Source organism: Diuraphis noxia, unplaced genomic scaffold (genome assembly GCF_037042655.1).
Source record: "Diuraphis noxia isolate RWA-SAM2 unplaced genomic scaffold, SU_Dnox_SAM2 contig0003, whole genome shotgun sequence".
In the NCBI taxonomy this organism is placed as follows: domain Eukaryota; kingdom Metazoa; phylum Arthropoda; class Insecta; order Hemiptera; family Aphididae; genus Diuraphis; species Diuraphis noxia.
The window spans coordinates 43,465,831-43,481,209 of NW_028301713.1; the positions used below are offsets into that span (position 1 = coordinate 43,465,831).

Genomic DNA, 15,379 nt, shown 5'->3' on the forward strand with positions numbered 1-15,379 from the left:
TTTTAATTTGCCTCAAACAATTTTGTTATTTGCCCTTTAAATTATGTAGCATCTCGTCCCCTTCTTTACCAGCCCGCACCTGATCGTTATAGATAGAAAATAAGAAAAAAATAATTAAAATTACAAACAGACCACCGGAAATGAACAACGTGAAAATGAAAATAAAATATAAAGACGTATATCTGTCAAGAGGAAATCTGTTTTGAACCATGGCGCCGGGGCACGCGTCGTATTTTTCTAGATCGATTAATTAGCATAATAATAATGATAATAATAATTTTAATAATAAATTTAATAATAATTATAATAATAAATATAATATTAATAATTTTAACGACAACGACGACGACGACGACGATGACAACAACAACAACAACAACAACAACAACAACCACAACAACAACAACACAAATATTACAGTACACGGCGATGGTATTTGGTAGGTATATAATGTTTTAATATTTTGCATTCAGCGCTGATGGTTGTTGTGTATGTGTGTGGTCAGATGTTTGGACAAGTAGTCGGCCCTGGCGAAACACTTACCACACATCTCGCAGTGGTACGGACGTTCACCTGTGTGGATGCGCAGGTGCCGGGTCAGATCACTTTTGCCGCCGAACGCGCGGCCGCAAAACAGGCACGCGAACGGCCGTTCACCCGTGTGCTTGCGCACGTGCAGCTTTAGGTTTTCCTTTGACCGGACGCACTTGCCACAAAACGGGCAAGCGAACGATTTGGCGTCTCGGTTATTGTTATTGTTGTTAATGCCATTACCGTTGTTGTTGTTGTTGTTAGCGGTGGCCGCTGTCGTCACAGCTGCGGTCGCGGACGCCGCGGTGACAACAGCCACTGGAGTGGACCTAGCTACCGCGGCAGCGGCGGCTGTGCGTTGAGCGTTCGATCGGAGCATGTTGAAGAGCGATGACGGTGAAGTGGCAGCCGCGTCACTGGTCATCTTTTGCTGTCCAGTCACCGACGATTGAGCCGATGTCACTTCGTTCGTGCTGGTCACTTGGCTGTCGCATGCCGACGATTTGGCGGTGGTTGGTGTCGCCGGTACGTCTCGGCTGTCGTCGCTGTGCGCCGCTGTTACCGCCGCTGGCACGTCCCGCTGTAGCCTCTCTAGCGCGTGGTTGAGACGGTGCTTTTTGAACGATTTGAGATACCTGTAAAAACACACACACAACATATACGCACACTTACGACACACATTACTCTAATAGTCTAATTTAATGTACTCATTAAATTTATTGTTCTAACATTGTATCATGATTGTTTTTAATTTTTTCTCGTAAATTGTTCAATATTATCTTCCTTTTAAATAATTTGACAAAATTGTAGTTTTGCCATCTACGAAAGTCTAGGAAATGCATTTTTGTATGGCAAGGGTGAAAATTTATCTATTTCATTCACGAGTGATGTGTAGTGTGGAACGAGCCGCATTTAATCAGGGAAACATTTTGTTCAAGACTGAAGTCTTGACCCTTCTTGTATAAGCCCAACTGTCTATTTCTTGTCACCCTCCCTTTGACGTTCATTGATCACGGCAAAAATACTGTTGCGGGGATCTATGCAACAACCTGTAGACTATATTTTACAATTTCATGAAAGAAAAATGTATACGTAAAAGTGTATGTGTTATAAGGATCGTGGTATACAGATTTCAGTATCTGGTCTTGCGTGGGATGCGCCCAACAATTATGGAGATTTCCACTTTACCGTCCAGTACATTTTTAGATTTCCACTTTATCACCCAGGTACCGAAACTTTTTAAAATTTCCATTTTACCACCTGACACTTTGGGAATTCCCACTACCACCAGCTGGACGGGAAAAGTTAATTTCCCAACCTCTATCTAAAGCTAAACTTTGGCGTAGGGGAGACAACAAAATAATTAAACGTATAGTGGAACCGATTGAAAAGTATATCATATACCTATATCTATATCTACACCAGTATAACCTGACCTAACCAATACCCATTTTCTATATATTAAAAATGTTTGTAGTAACTCGGGAGTTTCATAACAACCATTCACTATTCCATATTGAGACATGCACTACGAATATGTAGTTATCATACTTGAGATCTGGAATTTCTTGGTTAAAAAGATGAGCCATCTGTCTCTATTCTACCTAACTTGAAATGATTTCATTTAAAGCTTTTAATTCTATATTGTTTCCCAGGCTTGGAATATAATCTATATAAACGTATAATAGTTCCTATGTGGTGAATATTCGAGGCATTATCACTTGTAGAAATTATGAGAATGATCGATCAATTCGTAAAATAAATCAGCTATGTTCCTGTCGTTGACAAACCATTAGAAAAATGTCAAGACACAAAACCGTAATAAGAGTAAAAACTATAAATTTCATGTTAGCTTCTACCTATTACAATATGGCACCCTTGTCGAGACTTCAAAAAAAGATTGAACGGTTAAAAACGGTTTTTGTTCTGATCACTAGTTGTGATCAATAACAAATTACTGGACATAGACCATCTGATATTCTACACCGACAGCAATATTTTTGTAAATCTATTCAATATAGTGGTCAATCCTGCGTCCATGATTACCGTAAACTGTTAGAATTACACTAGAAAGTAAATTCTGCACACTGATTAGCTATATTTAACAGGCACATTTTATATTGCTTACATTCTTATAGCGATCTAAAAAGTTGTGTTATTCTAAATCTAAATCAAACTTATGTAAAAAAAAATATTTTAACTATGATAATAATACATAATTACTAATTTAATATGAGTACTCGCATAAGGTTTATGGGTATAGGTATATTTAGGTCTTAGGTGTGGTTAGAAGAAGTAAAATCATCTTGGCTAAATATTGCGACAAAAACTTATTGCAATTTCTAAATAAAATTAAAAATTAAAATTATATTAAATGACATAGTATTTGGTATTTTATATCTCTATAGAATTTAGCTTCTTGTAGACATTCAAAAAGTATCAAAGTATTATGATATTAAAAATACATTAGATTATATATTTATATATTACGAATAATGATTATATAAAAACCACGTGAACATAAACGGGAATCATAAAATGAATTCATCATATATGAACATTATTATACTACTTTTACGAATAATATTTTTCTCCATCAAAGTTTCAACTACTATTTAACGTTTAAATATGAAGTTGTTTTATGATTCATTTGTATTATTATAGGTACATATCCCGATATCTGTAAACATCTATAGGTGGGTTTTATAGTTAGAGTAAGAATAAACATTAAAAAATAAATAAATACTGTTCTGAACAGTCGTCACAGTGGAGTGTATATATATGCAAGTTACGAAAAAAATAAATAGGTTGACGAGACATAATAAATCAGCTGGTGAGTTTCAAAAGAGTTAATGCGGCACTGTGGATAACATACTTTTGTTAGATAAAACGAAATGACTTGGTAAATAATAAATATTATCCAAATAATAATGATAATAAAGTAATAAACCGTACAGTACCTATACCAGGGAAAGCTAACAGGAAGAAATACATTAAATGGGATTCACCGATATATTTTCGCAGTGTCCAAACCAATTATTATTATTATTATTATTAATTATTATGATAAAACCGGCCCGGTTTACGGCGCGAAAAATCGGTCGTTGCAAAACAGGTTGTTGCAAATTCAAGCGTCGCACAAAAACTGGCTCAAACTGTGCCACACTTTTGCACCCGAAATTCCGGTCCAACTGGACAACTAACTTCTGCCACGTGCGCGGGAATAAAAAACACATCGAATCTTCAATGATGAAAACTCACCTGAACTGCATGCCGCATATGTCACACGTGAACAGTTTGTCGGCCGGCAAGCGAGCCCTGTGGTTTTGTTCGCGGTGCTTGAGATAGGCTGAACGGTAACGGTAACTCTGGCCGCACTGGTCGCACTGGAACGGTTTCTCGTCACCTCCGTCGCCGCCGTGGCCGCGCACCGGCTGTCCAGTGTGCTGCAGGGCTGTGTGCTGTTCTAGGAGCCACGTAGACGGGAAACCCGCCAGGCAAATGGCACACCGGATCAGACATCGACTGGCCACTTCATCGCTGGAGCTCACACATGGCCCGATCAGTCCTTGTTGTTGGAGCACCGAGTACAGCGATACGGACGTTTCTGCACAAAAAATTCATACACATTACGCACGCGTGCATAGAAAATCGTAATAAGTGTTGCCGAAACAAACGATTGTGGTCAGATTTATTCAACTTCCGCCACAATATTTTAGTCGATTTTTGTGGTTTTTTAAAGACATATAAAACCTATTCCAATTATAGATACTATACTTGCCTATTTTTTATTTTTTTTACGACAATCGACGAACAACTACATCATAGCTGAAATCAAAATATTTCCCCAGAAATGTATTTCGGATATCGAATCGAAAGTTTATTTTTATTTACAAGCATTTGAAGTTGAGTGATAGTTTTTAGATGAGTGGAATTATTGTGGAGCACTATGGTTTTTTAGATTTTTTTATCCTTTTTCATTGAACGCTTAAATCAAAACACTATAGGTTTTTAAATAGACCATTTAGATCTATTAGTTAAATGTTGGAATATGTAGAACAATTTTCTGCATCAGATTACGAAATAAACTAAAAATTTAAAATATACTTAAATAAAAACCATTCCTAATAATGTAATTTTATAATCATGAATTTCAATATTTTAAAAATCAACCAGCAATTTTTGTATTCAGTAAAATGAATCACTCTGTATACATCAATACATTATAACTATATAATTCACGAAGGTTGATGAACGCTTATGTTGTGCATCAGAGAACACTGTGACTGAGCTATATTAATGATTTCTGATTTCGAAGAAGGCAATTAATTTTTTAACCTGCAAGAATATTATGATGAAATTAACTTTATATACGTTCAAATAAAAATAAAAATAGTTTAGGTATATTTTACATATTTTGTATACTTTTATTTAGCATGGTATCCATATTTTTGTTAATTGTTTTCATACTGAGAAACAGATTATTTGAGAATGTTGATTTAAAAACGTCAAACAATTTTTGAATCTTTATAGTCTCTAATTAATTGTAATAATTGGTATAGGCATAGTTAATGTTTTATTTTGCCGGCAATAGTATAATTAGGTTGGGAGTAGGTAAATCGATTTCTATATCATGTAGTACCTAGCCAGTAGGTACTAACGTGACCTGGTGCACGTAATATACATAATATAATATAGAAGATATAGTGTATAGACGTACAGTGGTATTGTAAAAAATGAAAAAAATTTTTTTAACACATTTAGTTTAAATAGATAACCCTATCGTTATTTTGCAATTACAAGAAAAATGTTCACTTATCTAAAATAATATTAATATAATAATGTTTGACGAGCGCGCCCATTGTTTGTGGCCAATGTGGTGCGTTTTATCCAAACTTACACACTTTACGTCAAATTTCGTGTATGTTGTAGATATGGTTTTCGCCCAGATGCAATATTATCATGTAAAAGCATAATATCTACATTATGTCCCTATATACCTACATGAAATGGTTAGATTAGATGGTCATTGCTTATCGTTTTTATCTTATGAAATAATTTTTTTTTTATTGAATTAAGTCTTCAACTTGTACTGTGATTAGTCCACTGGTAATTAAGTTAGTTTTTTTTCAGTGTTGGCGAAGGCGCAGTCGTTTAGAACGCGTGTATAGTATTATTTAGCGATAATTTGTCAATAAACCTCGGGTAGTCACCCATTCGGAAATTGATGACACCGGTTGATGCTTGGACTCAGAACACGTTTGTGACTGAGGGCAAACACCGTGCCACATCAGCTCACAAGATGAATCTTATTAACTATTTTAAAATGTCTTTGTATTGGAAATATAGAAGCAAATTATAATAATTGTAAATATTTTACTAAAAAAAAAATAAGTACTTGAATAGTTTTATTGTATCTATAATATGTAATTTTACTGAACATAAATATTAATATTGTGAGTTATCATGTAAAAAAGATTAAAAAGTCAACTTTAAAAATATTTTATAGCATTGGTTTTTAGTTAAATAACCAAGCATTAGGTTATACCTAATGAATATATTGAATTATTTAAAATTTAAAAATAGAAAAATAAAAATTCAAACAATATGATGAATTTGTAAGAAGTAGTTATTTCATTTAATGAATGTTAAAAACTTTACTTTAACAGTAATTAAATTTGAAATAATTTTTTTTATGCCTTCTTTGACTAATCACTCCTGATTTCTGAAGACGATCCATCATAATAAGAAGAGTGGTGTGAAATAGAAATAAGTATACTCTACTATTATTTTGCACGCAGAAAATGGAAATTCTTTTTCAATGTCTATTACAACTTAATATATTATAATATATGGAGTGTCATTTAAAACAATAAAAATATTCTACTATGCTAGAGTATTAAATTAAAAATATGGCTCACATTAAAATATTTCAAAATGTCTATAGTAAAAATGGTAAATAGGCATTTTTTTTTTATTATTGAGAATAAGGCTTCAACAGCTAGGTCATTAGCATACGGTTGTAGATACAATATTATTAATGGTGAATTTTTATTAGTATTAGTGTTTTTTATGAACATTAAGCTATTAAAGTAGTAAATTAAGTTCAGATCAATGTTTCAGTTTTCAGATGTGACATCATTGCTTTGTATAATGATAACTAAATATTAAATAAATAATACTTCTCACTATTCTGCACCAATTTAAATGGCCAAATATAAACTCCTACACTAATAACCTTTTAAAATTTTTACCTGAAAATCAAAGATCTGTAATCTGTAATCTCCTCCTACATAGACATTTTTCCCTTTAAAAAATATGGTAATATTACTTAAATTCATGATTGTGAAGTTGAAAAGCTCAAAAAACTCAAAATTATCATAGCTTTGAAATATTGAAGATTGCTCTGTATTTGATTTGTTAGAAAATACGCCATCTGATGATAAAGTCCAACAATATGCGACTATTTATCTGAAAATTATATTTTTTCGTTTTCATTATTTCTTTTAAAATTGTGGTCGTCTAATGATACTATACTAATGCATGTGAATCATTTCATTCAAGATTTAATAACACAATAGTCATAATCATTTAAGTTTAAAACAAAAATCTAATTTATTTATTTTTGTGGCATACTTTGGAGATAAACTCTAAACGTGAAATCTCTCCTCGTACATACTTAATTTTTTTGATCAAGTATAAATTGATATTAACATTTGTATTATATTTTTCAAACATTTTTTATTTTATGTGTTAATATATTGCAAGACTGATATTTTTTATAGCAATACAGAGTGGTATTAATTTTTTGTAGGAGTTAACACTATCTTCTGTAGGAGATTACACTAAATTTGTAGGAGTTTACCATTCCCCATTTAAACACCCTCCACACGTTGCGTAACAAGTGTCGGGACAGTGATTTTTTTGTACATATTCGTTAAAACTGTGTTCGTTAGTAGGGTGATTATATTGTTATAACTCAAAACAACACGACGAGTGTGTTGATGAAAATGCGTCTTATGCCATTGTTTTCTGTCGCGTGTTTTTCTCTTATACGGCAGTTATGTAATAATTTTCATGGTTTGCTAGTTAAGAAATCAAGAAGAGTATTAAGCCATAGGCAAAGAGAAAATCGGTATCAAAAATTGTCTGCCCGAATACACCCACATATATACAATAAGTGTATATATATTATATATATGTATACACTTATGTCATCGAAACTCCAATTAATGTTACATAACTATTTTATATTTTGTATAGTGTAGCGTTTTATTGTCCGCCTTTGCAACGTGGAGCTATATAATTTGTGCGTGTGTGTGTGTTTCTAGTTACCTACTAGTCAGTGTAATTTTGTATTATTAGGTAGTTAGGTTAGGTATCCGTATACGTGTTATATATAAAGTTCCGTATGAACATATAAAACCAAATTATATATCGAACGGATAACATTATATAATATTATCTGTATTTGTAAGTCTGTATGTCTGTAATATGTCTGTGTAATGTTATAAATGCCTAGTGTAGACATTGAGGGGAATGGCTTTTATCGATTTTTTTATATTGTATAAATTTAAAGAGTCGAAATACGACACGTATAACATATATATATTAAAGATCCTGAACACTAGATAGGAATTTGAATATTTGTCAAAGTATATCTGATCTGACTGTATGGATATATAGGTAAAAAGGTATATGTGTAATAACGTAGGTTTACGCACAAGAGACAAGATACCTACTATATTTCAGACTCAATTCGTTCGACGCGTCTCTGAATGATACACAAATTTATCTGGAAACTCTCATTTCAAATGCGCACTAGTGGCGTACGCTAATATTTAACGTATGTGCCTAATATAACCCTATCCATAACTATTATCTGAAGTTTGAGTTTTGAGTATAATATTATGTACGATTTACACTGTCTAGTTGGCCTAGATTATTTCAACTATACGTATAGCATTTTGGAAGTTTCACTACAACTAATAAAACTTCGATTTTGGGTTTCAAACATATTTTGTATAAAGTATCCGTTAAGCTGTAAAAATCATAAAATACATCGCATGTATGATAGGTATGTATATCTTGTATTTTTAGTTTTTACATAATTTAAAATCTATCCTTGAAGATGAAAATAATATAATAAAGAATTATATAATTGTAATAGATTAAAGATAACAACCATTAAAACATTAAAATTTTGAGAATTGCATTACGTTTGTTATAACTTATAACCGTATAAATATTTTACACTAGAAAATTATATGTGTATAAAATATAATATTATACAATTAAATATTTTGTCTACCGATAAAATAGGTACTATATATAATAATAATACAATAATACAACAGCGGTCAGTGATTAAACTCGATGACCGTTTAGGTTTGAATAATTTCTCTGTGTAGGGCGTTATTATTATTATTTTTTACCTGTATTGTAAACGGGCGGCAGAGTCGAGAACCGACTGAAAGCGGAAAATCCTTGTTGTAGAACGGAAACTTGCGACCTGTATGCGGCCAACGTGTTGAATACACCTTCCACCAAGCAAACTTCCTATTTCACACATAATACACACACAAATCAATCAATGTTAACGTAAAACGACCTGCGTATAATGGAGGCAACATTGGCTAGTTATCCGGAAACCATATTATTTTAGCATTTTATTAAACGCATAATATACCTTTTTTTTCCGTTCAAAAAACCAGGAACGGGTGGGAAATGTTTAGCACAATACTGCCACCCCAAAACGCGTATAATATACCTAATATTATTCTTAAGATACACATAATCAGGTGCGTCATTGCGAGTTGATAGTATTGATGAGTTATAATATAATACACAGCGTTTATAGTACATACTCATCTTTAATATATATATATTATATATATTCAACGCATGTTATAGTAAATATATTATAAAAATTAAATAACTAATAAGTGTGTGTGTGTTGGTAATAAGGATGGGAAAAAAATAAATACTCGGTTGTTTATCGTACATATTAGCAACTTTTTATATGTATATTGCACTGACAGAAAAAAAAACTTTAATAAAATACACAAAAAGCTAAATCTTATAATGTTTTTAGCACCTAATAATATAAATAATCGATGTTCTCACTTGTCTCGGTATCACATTTACTAAAAATTATTTCTTATACGCTACTCGGGGCCCACATCATCATAATCGTCTTACGTTATTTAAAAATAAATCTTCATTACATAATACAAAATACTGCCTAACTTATGCATAAACGTTTTACACTGGGTCACAACGTTATAATAATTGGGTAACATTATAAAAAACATGGTTGTGCTGTAAGATTAAAAAAAAAAAAAATAAATAGTGTGCACAAGTGCTTGTGAAAATGAAAAATGATTTTAGTGACAAATATAAATGCTTAAACGTATTAAAAGATCTTTCAAAAATTAAAAAACTTAATTGGTTTAACAACAAAAAGACACTTAATAAACGCGGGAGATTTTTTAAGACTCTCTTTCGTGTTTGTAAACTTCGTAATTTTTTAAATACTACAACACTACATGTCTTAAGATTTTACCCGCAACATATAAAACTATAATAATTATATATGCTACCTATTGTTAAGTTAAATTGCCGACTTTTATCGTGCATTATACCTAAAAAGTATACATGAATTGAGCATTACATGACTTGGTTATATAGTAATTTAATGTTTTTCCTTTAAGTAGAAGTTCTGAGCTTATATTATTATGTTTAGATACTAACTTTATAAAATGCAGTGATAAGAATTAGAGCGCTGTTTGGTTTAGGAACGCATAATGACAAAGATTACAAAGCATCAAGAGGACGTCTTTCAAATCCCCTGTTTACATATTTTATAACAAATCTTTTAAATACCATACAATATGTAGCCTATCACAGTCGGAACACCTTAATCCTAACCCACGGTAATCGCAGACGACCATGGCCTAACCTAAAATTAAGCCCATATGGCCATATATATATCGTTTAAAAATACCACTGCTCAGTTCGAGTTCAGGTCATATGTTACGTTCGTTTTGGTCCACCAACAAACTGAATAGAATTAAATCATGAAACATAAATGTTTGAGATAATTTCTTCACAAAGTGACATTTTTATTTTGTACCATAACAATAAATATAAAATTGTATAATATTTATTTTTAGTAACGTTGCTGTTAACTAAAAATTATGAAATTAAATTTTATGAGACGGATTTGATACATCCTTATTGACAAGTTTTTCATAAATTTTAAAGAAAAATATTTTAATCATATAAAATCTAAGTTAGTTGGTACTTGGTATTGTTATGTACAAATAACTGTAATGTAATAAAACACTTAACATTAACCTAATTCCTAATAATTTTAATTATGGTGTAGCCGAGTAGATATACCTATATTATATTATTCTTTTTTATTAATATCATTATTTAAAAACATAAAATCTATTATTTGATACTATACTTTTTGAACAAATTAATAAATTCCACTACTAAGTAGGTACAGTAGAAATAATATATTTAAAAAGAATTAATCTTATTCAATAATATAATACAATATATTATTCTAATCAACTATCAAAAAAATATCACATTCTTGTTTCTTCACATCTCGCTATTTTCATTCTGGTAAAGAATTCGACATTACGTACATTTTTGTTATTCTACTTTAAAAATTTAACTATATATAATAATAATTTTACGAAAATGAGATAATTTGATCACACGTGTTATATAGATTTTAACAAACAAATAATAAATAAAAAGCTTAAATTTTTTACATTAAATTTTACAATTGAGTGCCAATAATTAACAATACACGGCGACATGACTGGTTAAACGTTTATAATATTATACTATAATATAAATTAGGTAGTGAATACTTTTCGAAAATATAATATTTTGATCTTTACACAAGCTCTTATCTGCACACGTGTATTTTGGAAAGTATGTAAATATTTATGAGGTTAATATTTGCAATGAGCTTAAATTATGAATATGATGAGTTTATAACGTTGAAGTGAATATTTATAATATTCTGAGCATCATTTAAATGTTTCAATATAGACGAACAAATTAAAATAAATTCGATGAAAAATAATTTCAAAATTTAAACATTAATCTGAGAATTAAATAAAAATTTAGTTTATATTTATTAAATACGTATAATTAAATACTGGTTAGTGGATGGTAACTAAAATAAACCAAATGAGAGTTAAGTTTTTTGGTTTATTCACTAAACAATGAAATAAAATTAAAATAACAATGTTTTAACGGCATATTTTATTATCATTAGTGGACCTACTTAGTAATACTCGTATTATTATGAAACAGATTGGAAGTTGAAATGTCAGTCATTACTTTTGAATGTATATTAATAAGCTGCACTGGTCCATGTTAACGCCTACCTCTGTTATTAAAATTAGATGTTGTTTAATTATTCATATAAATATATAAATTCTATTATATACATGCATATCACAGAAAATTAAATCTACTGACTTTTGAATAGGTGCTAGAGCGTTATAATAATGATGAGCGAAATAAAGTATGTTAAAAAATGTACTCTGGATTTTTAAACACTTAACCAATTATACACACCGTTAATTATTGTTACTAATGTTAGAACTACTCAAGGGGTCCATCTGAATGTAAAGTTTTCAAATGTAATTAGCTTGAACGTAAAAAAGGAGTATTTTTCAAGGGAGTATTAAAATAATTATAATTTACGGATGAATAAAATGTTTTTCCTCGTGTCGGCAGAATAATAAATTATGCGTCCAACTCTTTTAAACTTCTGTAATTCTATGTGAAAAGAGAACATCTGGCTTGTGTTTGAAAACGTTTCAATACAAATCAAATGTATTTTAAAAACGGTGATTATTGTTTGTTGTTGTTAATTTTTTAATTGAGAACTTTATAACGATCTGGTATTACTCATGGCATTGGAGGAGGACGGCATGTACAAGCTATGTACCTACCGGTGCATTCAGTCGTCCGTTCGGAATCTATAACAACAACGTTCATGGGCTGTTTAATATTGTAGCTAAATACATTAAAGATAAGAACATCCAAAACATAAATTATTAGTCTAATATACCGTGAAGACCATGTGTATATTTTGTCGTAATTTATGTTTGAAAATGTAGATAATAAATCGAATCTAGAGTCAATGACTGGGATAGGAAAATTCACCAATACGCATACCTAATTACGACGGATGCTGAACGAAACAAAAAGTATGAACAATTGTTTCGATAAGCTATTTTATTCATCCATATGTGTCCGATTTAAGTAAAAGTGCAAAACAGCTAGAGTACTAGGCTTTGGAGCAAAATATATTTCACGGCGTATTACATTAATATTCCGTCAGTTTTGAACAGTGCGCATATCGTATTACTATTATAGTTTTTATCACCTGTATCCACTGGACGATCTGTTGACCGAGGCCAATTTTGCTAACTCGTGTACCGTCGACGGAACGCTAGACGATGACAAGGGCACGCCGCTATATGATATGAAAGACATGGATGAATCGTGCGCGGCGCGTACAGGTATTGATTCTAACCTAAAATATTTGAACAGTTTTCGCGTACGATCCTAACCTTCGGAGATGGGGTGTGTGGGGCGGATGATTGGGAGGGGAAGGTGAAGCAGTTAAACGTTCCGGTGATCGTTTTTGTATTTCGTCACGCAACAAACCGTGTAAGAAAACACTAACGACGAAACACGTCTCGCGTATACCTACGAAATAAATAATACATACGTACATAGGAACCATCGTGGACGAGGACGAAAGTAAACGTCCACCAGAGTGATTTCAACTGTTGATTTCAATCAAAATCTTTCAAGATTTAATTCAGACGGTAATTTCTAAAATGTAGGAAGTTTTTTTCACGTTCAAAAAAATCACCTACGAAAACCATCAATCGTGGTGGTGTGGTGTGTGTTTTCAGTTTATCTGATATAGCGAATAATACAATGTAATAATAAGTTATAACTATATAATAATAATAATAATAATAATAATATATGACGGATATTACAATGTAACAAAATATATGGTAGTATATCGTATATGACTGAGCGCGTAGAGGACGGTCCCTGGGTGACCCTATTTCCACTACACTCTATAAGGAAACAATCGTCGTCATGGTGGCGTGGGCGGAGGCGGTGGCGGGGCTGGCGGTGACCCGCTGCCATGCCTGTGGTGATGATGATGCTGGATGACGGTCAAGTCGAATGGTCTAACGGCGGCGGACGCGATCGTCGCAACCGCCTGCGCCATTCCGCCTCCGAAATTCCCCAACCCACCTCCTACTAACATTCCTCCTCCTCCACCTCCAACTCCTCCGGGTTCCTCTTCGGGACTGGGTGACGACACGAACCGGTGGCGTCCCGTGAACTTTGGATAATGCGTCTTCTCGTGCGCTTTAAGTATTGTCGACCGGCTGAACGTCTTGCCGCATAGCGCGCATCGGAATGGCCGTTCACCGGTATGCACGCGACAGTGATCTTTCATGTGGTGACGTAGTTTGAACGCTTTGCCGCAGAACTCGCACTTGAACGGCCGGTCACCGGTGTGCGCGGGCAGGTGGCCGACTAGAGTGGCCACGTCCGGGAACGTTTTGCCGCAAAACTTGCAAAGTGTACCGCCCACTCCGTCGTCCATCGCGGCCGCACCCGCAATACCACAAGCTTGCTGCAACGACGCGGTGGACGACGAAGACGCGGATAACAGTGATAGTGCTGCCGACGACGATAGCGGTGGTGGCACGGTCAAGCCGCCGCCGCCACCGGGGTCCGTAAACGATGTACCGCTGTGCTGGTTGTCCAGGCTGTGCGACAGTATGTGCCGCGTCAGTTTACTCTGGTGCGGGAACGTTAGATTGCAGTACAGGCACGTGTAAAACCGCGGCGGTATTGCGGCTTTGTCGGTCGTCGGCATCATCATCGTTGTCGTTGTCGTCGTAGGCGTCGTCGTCGTCGTCCTGCTGTCGCGCTCCTGTAACCGAAACGAAAAAAACAAAAAAAAAAATAACTCTCATCAACTTCTTTTCGCTGGTCAATTTCGTGTTTAGTATAATTGTTTGCGTAAATGGGTGTATGGAAAAAAACCGAGGAGAAAAAAGATTTTAAAAAAAAAAAAACAAAAAAAAAATTGTAATATTATTGATATATACTGTCAAGTAAATAATACTCATGGAGGACAAAATAATAGTGTCAGCACAAGAAGTTGACGTTGTTTTTTTTTTTTGTTGTTTTTGTTTTGGCTACAGGTGCGGCCAGACCATATATATACAAATATATAGGTGTATGTAAAATATAATATAATATTTTACGATCGAAAACTCCAATCCGCGCACACCGCTCGTTTAAGAAAACGCGCAATATAATATTTAAGTGTACTATAATATTATAAATACACGAGTACAAAACGCATTTTTTTTTAGATTTATGATCACACGGGTTAACGATTATAATTTTCGTACCGAACATTGGTAGAGCAGCGGTATTATGCAAATGCGAAATTTATATGAAGTAATAGTTTCTGGTTTGGTGAGTTTTTCGCAGTTACATTTTGACAATCGCCATCACTGCGCGTTGATGGCATTTTTTGGTCGATTCGTCTCTGCGTAGATATAATAATAATGGGTGGTACGGCACAACTGGGGTTGGTAATGGTCCTTGACCCCCGCAGTTTATAATTTAGATTCCCATTATCTTGTTTGACCAATGGTTACGAGGAGAATTGTTTCTTACTACTTGTTGAGGTCCAATTAAGACCATCTTAACTAATATAAAGTTTTTTTAACCCACGTTTTTATTAGGAATTGAC

At 33.1% G+C, this 15,379-nt stretch overlaps 1 protein-coding gene across 3 annotated transcripts in view; it reads right to left on the reverse strand.

Moving 5' to 3' along the window:
- Positions 1-274: 274 nt before the first annotated feature.
- Positions 275-15,379, reverse strand: part of LOC107162429 (uncharacterized) — a 34,829-nt gene continuing 19,724 nt past the window's right edge. For 2 of the 3 annotated variants that reach the window (XM_015509321.2, XM_015509322.2), the window contains exons 4-6: positions 8,967-9,090; positions 3,793-4,138; positions 275-1,166 (exon numbers count right to left, since the gene is read on the reverse strand). In XM_015509321.2, the coding sequence (XP_015364807.1) occupies positions 470-1,166; positions 3,793-4,138; positions 8,967-9,090 (1,167 nt within the window). In that variant the 3' untranslated portion in view covers positions 275-469. Of the gene's footprint in view, positions 1,167-3,792; positions 4,139-8,966; positions 9,091-9,522; positions 14,546-15,379 lie in introns of those variants that run through there. The other variant, XM_015509323.2, reaches the window with a different exon arrangement.